The following is a 15,888-nucleotide window of genomic DNA, read 5'->3' as shown; positions in this document are numbered from 1 at the left end:
TTCAGTTTATTTTTTTATTAGGTTATTATAGTCTCATGACTTGGAAATAGTGCTTAACGGTTAACTCAGGTTGAATTGGCTTATTTTTATGTTATTTTTTTTAATTAAAATTTTTATAAATTTTATCATTCAACATTAGATCTGACAGGGACGATTGAGAATCGAGCCTTATAATTTTCTATGTGGTTATCTCAACTTCAAAACCAAAGTCGCGAATTTGACTAGTTAACCAGGGTCAAATCCTATATATATATAAAAGATTATCTCGGTCTGATGAACTAAGTCATATGTTTTTGTTCTTTTTTTAATTGATTTTGTTTTTAATCTCATCTTTTAATATTGGGTTAATCGAGGATTAGAATTCATAATTTGTTTTGATTTGCTTTTCATGGGATTATCTCAGTCTTATGATCCGGGTTGCAAATTTGACATATTAACTTAAGTTGTTTTTTAGTTCCTTTTTTAATTGAATTTTTTTTAAAATTTCATCTTTTAATATTAGGTTTATTAATAATTAGACTTTATATTTTATTTTGATTTGCTTTCTATAGGGTTATTATAGTCTTATAACCTGAATTATAAATTTGATACGTTAATCCGGGTTGTCCCAGGTCAATCTAATATCTAATATGTTATTATTTTAATATTAATATAAGATATCATTTTGAAATTTTGTTTAGTTAAATATTATTTTTACATGATATATGAGTTATTTTTTAACCAGTAAAGTCAACTGGGCTATATTGAATAAACACTTACTTGATTTATTTTTTAATTTTTAAATATTAACAACATTCAAATATTCTTTTTATATTTTTTAAAAAATTAACTTGAAAACATACCACAGTCAATCATCTAGGGACTGCAAAAATTTTGATTTATTTTTGTTTAAAATTAATATTTGTTTAGTATTTTTAGATCGTTTTGATGCACTGATATAAAAAATATTTTTCAAAAATAAAAAAATTATTTTAATGTATTTCTAAATGAAAAATACTTTAAAATCAACTACAACCACATTCTCAAACACACATTGATCCTTCCTTCATTGGACATCTAACAAGGCAACAAATTAAATCTATGCATGTTTTCTTTATAATGATAATCGCATTCATACTTTTTTGAAAAATGACCAAAGAGATTGTCCACGTGTCTTTCCCTCTCTTGCAGGGTTTATATTTTATGTGTGTTTAGTTTAGAGGTATGATGATTTTTTTTCAAGGATACAACATTTTTCAAGCACAAACCACATCTTCAAAAGCTAAAAAAACATGCTTTTTACTTAATAAAAACACAAATTACCTCCCATCTAAACACACTTTTTATACTAGCCAATTCAACCAACTCATGTTTCTGTAGTTTTTATTTTATTTTTACACCAATTATATTTCAAATCAATTTTAATATTTCAAGACTAAATTATTTTCATCAAGTCTTAAAGGAGTCATTGTACTATAAAAATATTAATTTCACAATAAAATCCTTCTTGAAAATCAATAATTATTTTTTAAAATCTACGCTCATCAAATAAATTGTATATTTGACAAAATTGACACTTCTAAAAAAATTAAATAAACAATCAGGGAAGCACAAGATAATTCTTGTTCTGAATGTGCTTGATATTATCAATTTTTTAAAATAATTTTATTTTTTTTTATTTTTAGATTGTTTTAATATGTTAATCTTGAAAATAAATTAAAAAAAAATATTTTAATATATTTTTAAATAAATAATATTTTAAAAATAAGATAATAAAGAACCAGACAAAGGCCGACGACAGTAACATACTCGTCGCAGACAACGACGTGGCGTTAGCAATACGCACCGAAGAGCATCTGTCTTTTCACCTCGTAAAAAAAAAAAAATTATTCGTTTCCTTATTACACAATCGTTAAAATTCCTTTCGTCTTCTCCAATCCAATTCTGAATTCCCTTAAGGAATTCTTTTTCCTCAGGTATTCCATTCAATTATCAATTCCATTCTCTCTCCTTTTTTCATCAGCGTCTTTTAGTTAATTAAGTTAAGATCTCTAGCTACTTTACAGTTACTTGCTCTCAAATCCAACCACAACCTGAGTTAAGGTTGTCTTTCTAAAAGAATTTGGCTTATAAATTCTCTAACTCGAGCTAAATTTTAATTTCTGTTATTTTAATGCTATAAATTGAAACACGGGGAGTTTCAATTTTGCTTTCCTTTTTCTGTACTGTTTATTAGTAGGGGAAAAGAGGTATTTTTTTTAAAAAAAATTTGAAACTGTGATTGATTTTCTATTTTGAGCTCCGTATTTTGAATGAAATTCAAATGCTTGACTATAACCCACTCTCTATTACTATTTAGCTTGTTCTGGGTTTTAATAAATTTTGAAAAAGCTGTGCACTTGATTTGAATTGAATGTGCACTTTAGATTTACACATTTGTTGCTGTCTTGTTTGAATAGGGAGCGGGAAGGTTGATTGATTGCTCGTTTTTTTCTATTTGCTTTGCTCAAAGTACAAAATGGTATGTTTTTCTTCATGATGGTTATGCATTGTTCAACTCTTAATTGAAAATTGTTGCTTGAGATTAAATTTTTTTTTTTTGGTGTTTTGTGTGCGGAGCAGCAGTTTTTCGATGGATATGGATATCACGGAACATCGTTTGAGCAGACATATCGATGCTACCCTGCTTCATTTATTGAAAAGGTTGGGATATTTTTTTCTCCTTCTGTTGGTTCAGTTCACTGAAATGATTTTGAGGTGTTCAATAGAAGAATGGCTGTGATAGTTTGTTTATTAATTGGCGTTGTTCTGAGTTTTGGGTTACGAGGCTTTAAATTTCATGGCAACTGTCTACTTATTGGGAAAAAAGCTTTGTTTCTAGTGCTGCAAAGGACTATGTAGATATGATAAACAGTAGCTGAACTAGCGTTTCTTCCAAACTAGTAGAACTTAGGATAGTCTATGTGTATTAGTCTTCCACTCTGCTTTATTTTGAGCCAAGCATTATATCACCAATTGCCAGTGTAACTCTCTGATGACACTGATTTGATTCTTTTTAACCGCCATGCAGCCACAAATTGAAAGCGGTGATAAAAGTAAGTCTTCAAATTCATATTTGGGTATACATACTTCTTTCTTTTACACTTTAACAATCCCTTGACGTTGCTCTTATTTCTGTTTTTTCAGTTATAATGCCTCCCTCAGCTCTTGACCGTCTTGGTTAGTTGTTTTAATGGTGTTTTTAATTTTTATTTTGGATTGGAATTGAGCCACGATTGAGATCTATAATGCCAATTCTGGATAAAATCCTGCAGCATCTCTGCATATAGATTATCCAATGTTGTTTGAGCTTCAGAATGCTGCTGCGGAGCGGGTGTCTCACTGTGGGGTTCTGGAGTTTATTGCAGAGGAAGGCATGATTTATATGCCATACTGGGTAGGGATTGGATTTCTTTTTGGAGTATTCTTGGCATATTTATTTTGATTTTTTTGTATCCCAATTAAAGAATAAGACATCAAAATCTTCAATAGCTGATTTTTTTTTTCTTTTGCCAGATGATGGAGAACCTGCTTCTACAAGAGGGAGATATAGTGCGAGTGAAAAATGTTACTCTTCCCAAGGGAAAATATGTTAAACTGCAACCTCACACAAAGGATTTTTTGGATATATCCAACCCAAAAGCTATGTGAGTTCATTTTTTTTTTTGAATATTAACAATAGAAAATGTATGTGCACACTAGTCACCGGGGACTGTAGTGCCTGTAATATGAGGGGTGTTGCTGTGCTAGAACTTTCAACGCAACATCTTTAGCCTAAAAATGTCTAACCAGCCCAGTTGCAGGAATTTTTATTTCTTATGTAGCAGATTTAAATAAAGCAGTTGATATGCATTTGTAATATTCAAATAAAAAGTATTTTTCCATTCTGAGGTTTGAGCAAAAAGAGTTTGTTACATAAGCTCCACTTGTATCTTACTTCACATTCTCTATTGACTTCATGATGTAAACTCTGGTCCTCTCTTGTCAAATTTGCTTTTTGGCTGGAAACTCTAGGATTAGTGGACGGGTTCACAGGATCAGATAAACCATTTTTGTTCATTCTCGCACTTCCTTATTTTCTTTTTCTTCTATGTTTCATGTATGCCTATCTTTCTTATGTATTTCCTTATATAAGGTGGATATCCTATAATATGATTGGACTTCCTTTGGCATGCAGCTTAGAGACAACATTAAGGAATTATTCCTGCTTAACCACTGGGGATAGTATTATGGTGGCATATAACAACAAGAAATACTACATAGATATTGTGGAAACAAAGCCTTCAAATGCAATAAGTATCATTGAGACGGACTGTGAGGTGGACTTTGCACCTCCCCTGGATTACAAGGAGCCTGAAAAGCCTGTTGCATCTGTTCCTCCAAGCAAGGCAACCTCCCAAGGTGCATGCATATCTTTATTCTTCCATGAATTCATTTTGTAGTATTGAATCAGTTAATTTGAACAATTACAGTAGCCGTATAGAGTTAGGCACCGTTTGGGACATATTTTGCACCGCATTCCATGAAATTTCAATTTTTTTTGGCTTAAATTTAATTTTTTATATATATTTTCAGATCGTTTTGATGTGTTGATATAAAAAATGATTTAAAAAAAAAACATTATTTGATACATTTCTAGACGAAAAGTACTTTGAAAAGCAACCGCTACTATATTCCCAATATTTAGTTAAAGAACATAGAAAGCGATCAGAAGATTTTTTTTGGGGGGATGAAAAATGCTTGATTATGACATGGAATTTGATCAGCAAGTTGTAAAGAAGGTTGCATTTTTCATTTTATCAAAACTTATATTTGATTCTTGCAGCTGAAGAGGTTCCAGCTGAGACTGAACCAAAATTCAACCCCTTTACGGGAACAGGTAGACGCTTGGATGGGAAACCGATGAGCTATCAGCCCCCACCAGTTTCATCAGGGTCTAAAGACAAGCAACCTGCTGTTGCCAATGGCAGCAGGCAGCCTTCTCTCGGATCTATTTCAAAAAATACTGCACGCCAGTCTCAGGGAAAGCTTGTGTTTGGGTCAAATGCAAGTCGCTCTCCTAAGGAAACGCAGCAGGTGCTATTTTTCTTCCACTAAGAAACTGCCAACCACACTGAGCCAGTGTGGAAAAGACGTTAACAACAGATCTGCAAATTGATTGTTTCTTTGATTTTGCAGGGAGCTGGAAAAGAGACGAAACAAGAGCAGCCCAAAAAGGAAGAACGGCCAAAATTCCAGGCATTCTCAGGGAAAAAGTACTCATTGAAGGGTTGATTGTATTTTCCAACAATCAACGTGGTATCCGTCATACCTGGTCTGCCCTTTCTGGATCAGGAAAAAACAATAGAATATATGTTGATCGGAGATGTTGTATCTACTGTTCCATCATCTGGAAAAAGGAGTGGTGTGGTAAGCTTCAAAGTGGACTTGCAATTGTGCCTCTTCCTCTGTATCATCGTGCTAGGTAGAAACATTTCTCGCCACCCATTTTCGTAGTCTGTTCCAGTCACTAGATTCGAAAGGTTTCCTTGGTTTTGCACGGGGAACAAAAATGACATGTTAGGGTATGACCTAATCATGTTAGATGCTCGTAGTCTTCTGCTTCAAGTTTAAACACACAAAACATTTTTTTTTAAAAAAAACCTAAATTAAAAAAAAGACTAAATAAGTAAATATATATATATAGAATTAAACTAAAAAATAGAATAAGAAAATAAGAAAAAGGTAGTGATAGCTTTTAAAAGAAATAAGAAAAGCAAATGAGTTGGGTTATAGGCATGATTGAGTTTAAGAAATTGGTTCTATTTAAATGATAAAAAGTGATTTAGTAAATTGATTCTATTTGAGTTAGATGATAAAAAAAAGCATGACAACTTAGAAAAAAAAAACATTAGAAGTACAAAATTGAATATAAAAGAAAACAAATGATCTAAGTTAATATAAGTTAATGTGATAAACATATAACCTGGATAATTAGGGATAAGTTAAATCAGGTTAACCTATAAAACTCGTGATTAGGATCATAACATAATAATAATCTAATAAAAAAAATTAAAGATAATTACAAAACCAATCTTAAAAAAAACAAATGTAGAGTGATGAATCCATAAAAGAAAATTAGCCAAAAAAATGATGTCAACCTGCATTAAAATTTTAAACTTGTGACCTGGGTTATTAGATCATAAAGTATCATAAATGAAAAAACATGAAGCCTAATCTCTAGCAAATCAAATGTTGAATAATAAAACCAGAAAAAAAAATTAATTACAAAAAAAGATCTAAAATAAAAAATTATAATTAAAAGAATGAGGGTGAAAATCAAAATAAAAAATAAATTAGAGGACAACAATTTTTTTTATTGGAGGGTTAAATTGAAAAGGAAAATTACTTTAACAAAAGGAAAAACAAATCAAAAGAATGTGGGCATAAATGAAATAAATAATACACCATAAAAATTGATTAAAAGATGAAATTGAAAATTAACAAAACTTTAACAAAAATGCCAACGATACAAATTAAAAATCAAAAAAATAAAGACTAAATTGAAAAAAATAATACATGACAATTTATAATTGAAGAACTAAATTCAAAACAAACAATTTTTTTTATAAAAAAATAAAAATAAAAAGAATAAAAATTGAAATTGAAACAAACAAAACAAATTAAAAGGATCAATATGCACTTTTAGGGGAGGAGAGTGAAAAGAAAGAATTAAAAAAATGACTACAGGTGACAAATCATTCATGTTTTATTAACACACGCTTTACCAAGAGAAAGAGAAGACGCTTCCAAAGAGATATTAAGAGGTGGCATTTGACAGAAGAACGTTGTCATACGTGCCTCTTGAAAGGTGCAGTCGCATCCACTTATTGGTGCCTATGTCATGCACCAACAACTTTTTTTTAATATTTTATATAATTAAAAAACAAAAATGCCCTTGTACCCACTCAAAAATTAAAAAAAAAAAAAAACCCTAAGAGACAAATGAAAACACCCTTCAAATGAAATTTTAAAAACACTCAATCCTACGAGTATTTAAATCCTTTTATTGTTCATTTAAAAAAAATTACCACAAAGCTCCTATACAAAAAGCCTTCTTTTTTTTTTGTCTAAAAAATTATTTTAGTAATTTTACTATTTAAAAATAAAATAAAAACGTGTGCCCCAATAATGTCATGTAAGAGATTTGTATCCCTATGAAAAGACAAAAAAACACCCCTATTGCAAGGCTTTATTTTGTGCTAAGAGGGGTAAAAAGGAGAAAACACCGTGGGTTCACTTTGACATTCAAAGTGTTTTCCCACACATTTTAGAGTTTCTTTTAATACAATTTTTAGCCTCGTTTCCTTCAACATGATTAATCGAGGAGTATAGATTTGGATTTGTCAAGCTGCCCATTATGCCAAAGTGATGGAATGTTGTTAGCTACCATCCAAGCAATGTCTCGATATTCCTTCCCCTACCAGCATTTCGACTGGAAATTTTTCATAATCTTTAGGCCTGGAACCATGAGTGTTGTTTTCTCGTGTTCTTCAAGCTCGGCTGCCTGCCCTGGAACAGTTCTTACTTCAGCCTCGACAATCAACCTGTTAATGCTTAACAGAACATCATTGTGAGAAACAAATTGCTCAGTTCCAGAGGACAAAAAAAAAAAACATGCTTCAAATGCAGATAACTTCTTTCATCCATCTCTATATTTTGAGTCTATGCCTCTCTGGTGTTGGTAGAAGCTTGATTCTCAGATCAAAGAATAGCCATGCAAGCCACAAATGAGCTGTCTGGATTCTCATGAAAGAATGGTTTTAGGAGCATCTTTCACACGGAGATATTTAAACTGGAAACCCAACTCTTTGGCTCTAGCAGGAAGAACCTCTGTCCATCCAATACCTGCAACGAACTCAGTATATATGCCTGTTTCAGCACTGTGCCATGTGGAGGAAAAAGAGAAGAAACAGAAGGCGTGCAAGTCCTTACAGCCGTAGCACCTTCTCCGAGGACTGCTTTGAGGTCAAAATCGGGTGGCTGCAGGAAGCCACGACGGCCGGCCATAACATTTCCCAATCGTTCACACATTTCGGCCAATCGAACAAGATTTGGTGCAGCTCCATTGATGACTCCTGGCATTAGGTTAATAGAGCTGATTTCAATTATTGTGAAGCTCTACATTGAAGAGTGCTGAGGTTATGTCCAACACAAAGACTCCATTACCATGGAAAACAAGCTCATATGGGAACGAAGTGCAACTGCTTTGGGAATGTACAAAGATATCCACAGAGAAGCATGACTTCATAAATCTAACGCTTCTCAAGATTCACTGAGGGAATATAAATCTCACACAATCGATTCATATGAATAAAGGACCATGTCCGATTCCAAGTTTATATGTGTAGCACAAGAACCCAAAATGCCCGATTATCTGGTATGGAATATTGTGCAAGACAAACATATCTGTAATCGCAAGGTTGAGATTGCTGCTATAAATGTGCAGTTGAGAACAAAAGTATAAAAACCATGCTTGTTAGACCGATCCAGTGTTCTAATCTCGAAAAGTATCCTTCATTGGATTGTTGAGTCAAATCATATGATAGGCTAATTATTTTATTTTTATTAAAATAAAGTTGTTTTAATTTTTTTAAAAAAATTATTAGTATTAATCTAGTTGGATTTAAATAAATTAATCAAATTACAAGTCAACCTATCAGGATAATTAGATGAGTTATGGAGGATAATCCACTGACAAGTTTAACTATATATATATATATATATATATATATATATATATATATATATATAAAAGCTCATCAAAAGAAAACTATTTTTTGAAAAAAGAAGAGTACCTTAATAAGAGGGTTTTGTTAAGGCTTCTTGAATATTGTAAGAAGAGGAGAAAAAAAGTGGACCTGCATGCAGTCTCTTTGCACCAATCTTTTACCAATAAAAACCAGTAGCTCTTGTTACTGATACAATCATCTGTTTTCCCTTGATCAAACTCTCCAAGAAATCAAACCAACCATCCTACATTATTATGTGAAGTCCTTTTTCCTTACATTACATAAAACCAGAGCTCATCAAATTGTCATTTAATTTGTTACTATAAAGATGGCAAGTTTAGTCCCTGTTGTCTTTGGTTCAGGATAGAAGGCTGGAAGCAAGGTACGATAAATTAAAATCAAGAGGTTGTTGACTACTAAAACTTGAGATCTTAAATTCACAATATAATGCTTTTTAAAATATTTATTAGAACATATTCTCTAGATTGTGAAGACGTTAAGATTTAGAATTCAAAATATATTTATTAAAAATTATTAATGTTCAGATAATTCCTTTGTTATAAAAAATAAAATGAATTAAAGCAATAAATGGTCTGATATATGAATCAATTCAGCGTGGATTATTGGAAAAAATAAGTTGGCCTATCATAATCATAATTTAATTTAGATTAGATAAGAGCAAGCAAGCGCACAAATGGGAACAGATTAGAAAACAAGATAAGCTAAATAAATAAAGACCTGATAGGCCCATAAAGCAAAAATGAAACCCAGTAAGAAATAATCTCTCACTTTTAGATTGGCCCATGAAGGACCATTAATATTACAAAAGGTCCATCCATCCTGATAAACAAACTAAAACCCCCGCAAACTTCACTTCACAGTAGAAGGGGATAATCAGTGAGAAATGGCGACGGTGATGCAGTGGTGCGGCGCAGTAGCGAGGAGGGGGATGGTGGGTCAGAGATCAGTATTATTCTCAACATCATCAGAAACATCAGTATCAACCGGTGCAGCAGCGATGTCACCAAACCTTTGTGGAAGAGGGGACAAGAAAACGAAGAGAGGAAAAAGATTTAAAGGAACGTATGGGAACGCGAGGCCAAAGAAGGAGAAGAAGATTGAAAGAATTAAAGATAAAGTTGAGGTTCCCAGGTCCACCCCTTGGCCTCTCCCTTTCAAGCTCATTTAATAAAAATTATATAAATTGTTATTTCTAGCAGCTGCCCCCCTTTTCTTTTCAGGATTTGAGGTAGTTAGGATCGTGTACATTGGATGTGGGCTTTTAATGAAATTGTGTTTTGTAGTGTGTTTTCGAGAAAAAAAAATCTGTTTCTTTTGAGTTCGGTTCAAACGTTAAATTTGTCTTCTCTTCGGATGTTTTGGAGGGTTTTTTTCTTCAATTTTATTTGGATTCCTGTTAATTCGAGGGACTTGTAGAACTGGGATTTGAGGTTTTTCGGTGTTAGGAGAATTTATCTACAAGTGGATTGATCTGTTCTTTGTTTAAAGATAGTTAAAGTGGCGAAGAGTCTGGCTGAGCACAAATGTAAGTCAATTTAGCCTGGAAAGAACAAAGAAAGGTGGTTATGTGGAGAACTGTAAAATGGACTTAATAAGATAGTTATCAGACAACTCAGTTTCTCCTTAAAACGAGTGTATTGTCTTGAAGATGAAATTGGATAGTTTTAGCGATGGTAAATATTAGTTTCTGATACTTATCAATGCAGATTCCTCTTAGTGTGAAAACTTACATAACTTAGGTTCGAACATTTTTGAGATTTAGAGAAAAATCTGATGACAAGAGTACTGAACTGATCATGCTCAGTAATGTAGTAGTAGTAGTCACGTGGAACAGAACCTTGGCACCACTGCTTTAGCCTTGATGAATGCAAATTCCCTTTTTTTTTTCTCTTTTGCTGCAATTGGCTTAGTAAATCCAGCCCTAGCTCTGCAAGTGGAGCAACTCCAGTGGCCAAATAAATTTACTGCCCGCAGAGCGTGGGCAATTGTAATCTCTAGATTTTTCATTCTAGTGAGATGTGTCTAAGTGGGTGAGCATATACATGAAGGAGATCTAAGATAGGATGGTAGAACAAAATGACTAGATATACAAGTCTTAAAAGAACCTTTCTTGATTTCATTGTTTTTGCGTTTGAAGACAGTTTTTTGTATTCTTTTTACATATCTCAACCATTCCCGTTGGCATGTATAATTGGTGGAACTAAGATAGAGTTCAATTGTGCAACCATCTGAATTAGATTTGCCCTTAGTTTGATATATGGTTCTGATCCTTGTTTGCATTTACTTCAAACCATGCCTATAACCTTGTGAGTCAACAGATGAAAACTCCCGATAAGTATCACTTATCAACATAAGTTGTCAAGACTTGAAGTTTATTGTCTTTTCCTGGACTAGGACGATCTAGTTGCATCAGAACAAGCTCCCCTCGGAGCAACTTTAAGAGAGCCTAACTAGACAAGATCCTTAATACAATCTGCTTTGTTACCTTTATTACTTCCAGCTTCCTCCTGCAATTGCTCTGAGAGATTTAGAAATAAGTCCGCTACTATTGGAATCCCCAGTATCAGAAACAAGCAGGCGAAGAGCATAGTTAGAGTTCCCATACAAAAGGCCCAGTCGGCATCAGCAACATACCTGCTTGAATGTTTTGCTAGCTTGAATCCACTAAAGATTGCAAATAGGAGCATTAAAATAGCAAGAATCGACAGGGTTATTCGCATTATTGTTGCATGTACGGCAGCAGTACCCCAATGCTTCACCTTCCACATACTTGCCCTTGCCTCTTCGTCATCCATAGGACAGGGCAATAGAAATAACCGAGCCAGATGTAAGGTTTGATAAAGGAGCTTGCCCAAATTTCAGCCTAAAGAAAAATGCTGCTATATGCATATAAAAAGCCTGTGTTTCTGTTTGATCCAACAGATAAGTAGATCATGCGTTCTTTACATTTTTCTGCAGCATTGCACATCCATTGCCTCTTGTCACCCAACAAATTGGAAAGCCATGTTCTTCTCATTTTGTTTTTATTCCAACTCTCGAGACGCACCAACTTTTGTTTCTTGTTTCATGCGTGACATGGCTGAATTTTTCGGCACCGGCCTTATGATGGAGTAATTCTTAGCTATCGCAAGTTATTTCCTTCCCATTGTTGGACAGTTTACAAGCTTTCAAGGCTCTATAAAAAATTTTGAGGACTCTCCCCGTTAAGAAGATTTCAAGGCTGTATAAAATATTATGATGCATGATTCTAGTGGAGAATCAGCCTGTGCTTTTGCTTTTCAAAAGCAAAATTTGGGGAAAAAATTATTTTTTTATTTTAAATTAATTATTTTTATGTATTTTTAAATTATTTTAATGTGCTGATATTAAAAATAAAAAATATTATTTCAATATATTTTTTAATAACTTTAGGAGGGTCTCAATCGGGTAGCTGCAAAACAATCTACTTTGCTCTCACATTGCTTCCAAGGATAGCCGCAAGCACAACAATATGCTCGGTTATAGAACTTGTATTCCATAACTAAGTGCCAGTAACAGGGAGACAGGACACAGGTACTAAATTTGTAGGCGATAATCAACGACCTTTCTTGTAGTTTAAATAGCATTCATACCCCCCTCCCCCCGAGCCTCTCAGCTTTGAGACTCTCCTAGCTCCCCTCCTCAAACCGCTGTTAGACAATCACTAACCAGTTTCAGACGATCCAGGGCCGCTAATGAGAATATTAACAATTTACTACTGGCTTATCAGGAACAGAGAATCGTGTTTTAACTAATGTACTGTCTGTTTTGAAAACGCCTGTCAGTAGGCTCAAGCAGAGCGTACGAGTTTTTCCAGATTCAGCGCTAGTCAGTAGTCTCACTCCTTGGAAGTTCACGCTCCATTCTAGCCATAACAGGAATCCAGTTGCTGTCCTATGCTTCAGAGCTCAAACACGACAAAATATGAAAAAGACGCCAATTAAACAAGTTATTATTCACTTTAAGGATCCACTGCCTTAGCAATCCAGAAATGCACCATCTCATGAATGCTTGGTACTTCAAGAGCACATATCCTTTCTTCATAGAAAAAAGCCAAATACATTAAGTGAAAAATGGGAACATGCATAATGTCCAATATCTGCCTTGACTTGAATAGCACAAAGCGGATGTTGGCTTCTATCACATTATCTCCAGCAGCAGTCATAGATCATCTCAATCTGCACAGGAGACAAATTTGCAGTTGTTGTAAGAACAATAGAGCTCCTCCAACTTCAATGTTAGGGAATGCCAAGGAGAGGACAACTCAATCCAATACTTCATGCTAGTTCTTCAAGAAGCAAAATGCTAAGTGAAAAAAAAAATTTGTAGGAGCCAAGAAGAGGAGATACTATATACAATCTCCCAATTCATAAGCACATCACAACCACGAGACTCCAAACAAAACCACATGCAGGTTGCCCAGCAAGCCTCATTGATCTCTTTTTTAATCTTTTGATCACTATGTTGCATAAAGTGATTGGAACAGATAAAAATTGCACCAATACTAATTTGGAGAACAAGAAGATGCCAATCCCAGATACATTACCATGAGTCCAGATTGGGAATTGGATCAATATAGATACAACCAGGTGCAAGTTTCTTGAGAAACTAGAGCAGGCAATAACACTATATGTCAAGAGAATGATTAAAGTGCTAACCTTTATTTTTCGCCATGCAAAAAGAAGTGGGTTTTAGTCATTATCTTCTCGGCCATAGTTATACACTATCTCAATCTGCAATACTATCAAATTATTAGAAAGGGAAAAGGCACAAAGCAACTGTTCAAAGATGCACTCAAAATAAACAAAACAGTGGAATTCCTTCTGGAAGAAGCCCAGGCGAAACGAAGGGATGTGAATTTTTAAGAATATAGGACAACCTAATAAGATGATACCTAGCACCAAGGCATAATGTTATTCTTAAGAACCAAATACACCAGTCTTCTAGTTTTCTAATTTGGACCAATCTGTGTTCACTGGGCTTAACTTTTACTAGGGTCAATCACATATAAATCCCCAATACAAAGCTTTGCAATGATGGACAATGTTCTTTACTTTTCACATTAATAGAATTTATCCAATTTAGCTACTAAACAAGAATGAGATATTAATGCTCAGCTATCCAAAAATTTATGTGCGTGCATGTATTTACACGATGCAGATGCACAACACAAGAAGCCAACGAAAAGTAATTGACTGCAAAAGTTCCATGTTGTCTGCCACATGAACAATAATAAATTAAATAAATAATCATGATCGTTACCCCTTCAGGTGGAGTCGGGTTCCGAGTGAACTTGCTACCGCCAGGAGCCCAAGGTACTGAAAACAAATAAGATCAGAACCTGAGAATGCTATCTATAAGCTTGAAAACTAAAGCATTACTGTCACAAAAAAGCTTCATAACTTCTCAAAACGAGATGAATCAATTACGCCTACAAAGGGGAAAAAGTTATTCAATTAATTTAACACCTTCTCTTTTCACATTTTCATTGCACATTGGAACCTGTCATTCAAAAGCTGCGACTAGAGAAGATGCTACTCTTTCTTTTTGTTTGAGTTTAACTATATACTAAGACCCAAACTTGACGCTGACCAAATCACCCTCTTCGCTCACACAATTTGCCCATCATTTTAACACTTGTCTTAATTCAACCCTACCTTCCCAGGAAACCACAAAACAGTAAACAAAAAAATTAAATACCAATATAAGGATCAGGGTGCCGCCACTTATTGTACTGCGCCTCGCCATCAGCTATCATTCTATCAATTGTATCTGGATCTTCCTACAATTCCAATTACAGTTCCAAGAGTAGGCAAAAAAAAAAAAAAACTCAGAATCCCTGAATAAAACGCCTAATTAAAGAGTTCAAAAAAAATTAACAGTCTGAATTAAAAAAATATAAAACCAGATTAAGATGTCAAACATAATCCTAGGCATTCCAATTTCCAACGAACCACGTGTTTGCTTGTTTCGAACCTCGCGCGCAGAAGATCGGCCTGGTCACAGAAATTAAAACAAAATGGAGTTAATTAGTAAGAAAACAGAGCAGCAGGATCTGATCGAAGAATGAGAGTGAGAGATTAGAAATGGGTACGTCTTCGTAAAAGAGGTGGCGATGGACTGCCCAGTTAAGAGTGTCTTTGAGAGCACGGCGGTAGAGGATTCTCACTCTCTCCTTCTGTGCTGCTCTTCGACCCAGGTAGCCCGCTGCTGTTGCTGCTGCGACGCTCATCTCTCTCTCTCTCGCCTCCAAAGGTTTCTACGTTTCTCACTGCAGAAGCTATGAGGAGAATCAAATGTCAGGCAAGCACTGTGAAAGTAAACCAACAAAACGGCATCGTTTTCTTAAAAATTTAGAAGCCAGAAAGTACTATACTTTCATTCATAGACCTGGGCCTCGAGATGAGACCTTGCAATGTAAACTGCAAGACCACGTCCATCAATAATTTTCTGAACTCAAGGATCCGGGCCCACCCTATGAACAGATGCGAGCGTTTGTTTATAATTTTACACCCATGTATTTACATATCTTTTTTCATCATTTTAATCACATATCATGAGTGATTTTTGATACCTCAGTAAATTTTTGTATATATTCTTTTTAAAAAAAATTAGGATTGAGAAAAACACATAGCTATTTTCCAAACTTTTAAATGTATTGGATTGTCAAGTTCGACGAAATGACCTAGTACTTTGCCAGGCTAATAAGGTAGAGCTAAAATGCATCTCTCGTGGGTTCAAGCCCAAGGATTTTTGCAATCACACCCTAGACGTGGTTGAGCGCTCCATCTTCACCTAAATCTATCTTGTGGTCGGATCCACTACATTCATGAATTCAAATATTATATATGAATTTAATATCACACCTGTATAGATTTTATATAATCTTTGAGGAATTATTTTGTAATAAATAGACTTAATTAAATAAGTTAACACTTCACCAATACCATTAAATTTATTAAAATCTCTCATGACACATCATGTCTCCATTTCTTTGCTTCATAAAATAGGTGGAACACAATTCATAATATAAATTTAATTTATAAAGGTAGAATAACTC

The 15,888-nt window shown here is 34.0% G+C and overlaps 2 protein-coding genes across 5 annotated transcripts; one reads left to right on the top strand and one right to left on the bottom strand.

Moving 5' to 3' along the window:
* Positions 1-1,807: 1,807 nt before the first annotated feature.
* On the top strand, positions 1,808-5,501 carry LOC118050610 (uncharacterized). Of its 4 annotated transcripts, none has more exons than XM_035060993.2 (10): positions 1,808-1,955; positions 2,439-2,500; positions 2,605-2,682; positions 3,050-3,074; positions 3,166-3,198; positions 3,294-3,415; positions 3,535-3,665; positions 4,196-4,419; positions 4,844-5,094; positions 5,197-5,501. In XM_035060993.2, exons 2-10 carry the CDS (start codon positions 2,498-2,500, stop codon positions 5,290-5,292), a joined length of 963 nt encoding a protein of 320 aa, XP_034916884.1. In that variant the 5' UTR covers positions 1,808-1,955; positions 2,439-2,497; the 3' UTR covers positions 5,293-5,501. The 4 variants fall into 4 exon arrangements, with proteins under 4 accessions (XP_034916884.1, XP_034916882.1, XP_034916883.1 ...); XM_035060991.2 differs by having other exon boundaries at positions 2,602-2,682; XM_035060992.2 differs by lacking the exon at positions 1,808-1,955 and adding an exon at positions 2,018-2,082 and having other exon boundaries at positions 2,602-2,682.
* Positions 5,502-12,753: 7,252 nt separating this feature from the next.
* LOC118050612 (NADH dehydrogenase [ubiquinone] 1 beta subcomplex subunit 9) lies at positions 12,754-15,153 on the bottom strand. The gene is made up of 6 exons (XM_035060995.2): positions 14,923-15,153; positions 14,783-14,824; positions 14,529-14,610; positions 14,091-14,146; positions 13,487-13,561; positions 12,754-13,006 (listed from the first exon to the last, which is right to left on the bottom strand). Exons 1-5 carry the CDS (start codon positions 15,058-15,060, stop codon positions 13,520-13,522), a joined length of 360 nt encoding a protein of 119 aa, XP_034916886.1. The 5' UTR covers positions 15,061-15,153; the 3' UTR covers positions 12,754-13,006; positions 13,487-13,519.
* Positions 15,154-15,888: the final 735 nt, after the last annotated feature.

This window comes from Populus alba, chromosome 4, assembly GCF_005239225.2.
Source record: "Populus alba chromosome 4, ASM523922v2, whole genome shotgun sequence".
Classification (NCBI taxonomy): Eukaryota; Viridiplantae; Streptophyta; class Magnoliopsida; order Malpighiales; family Salicaceae; genus Populus; species Populus alba.
The sequence above is the reverse complement of the archived record's forward strand: the minus strand, read 5'-3'. Positions and strand labels throughout refer to the sequence as shown.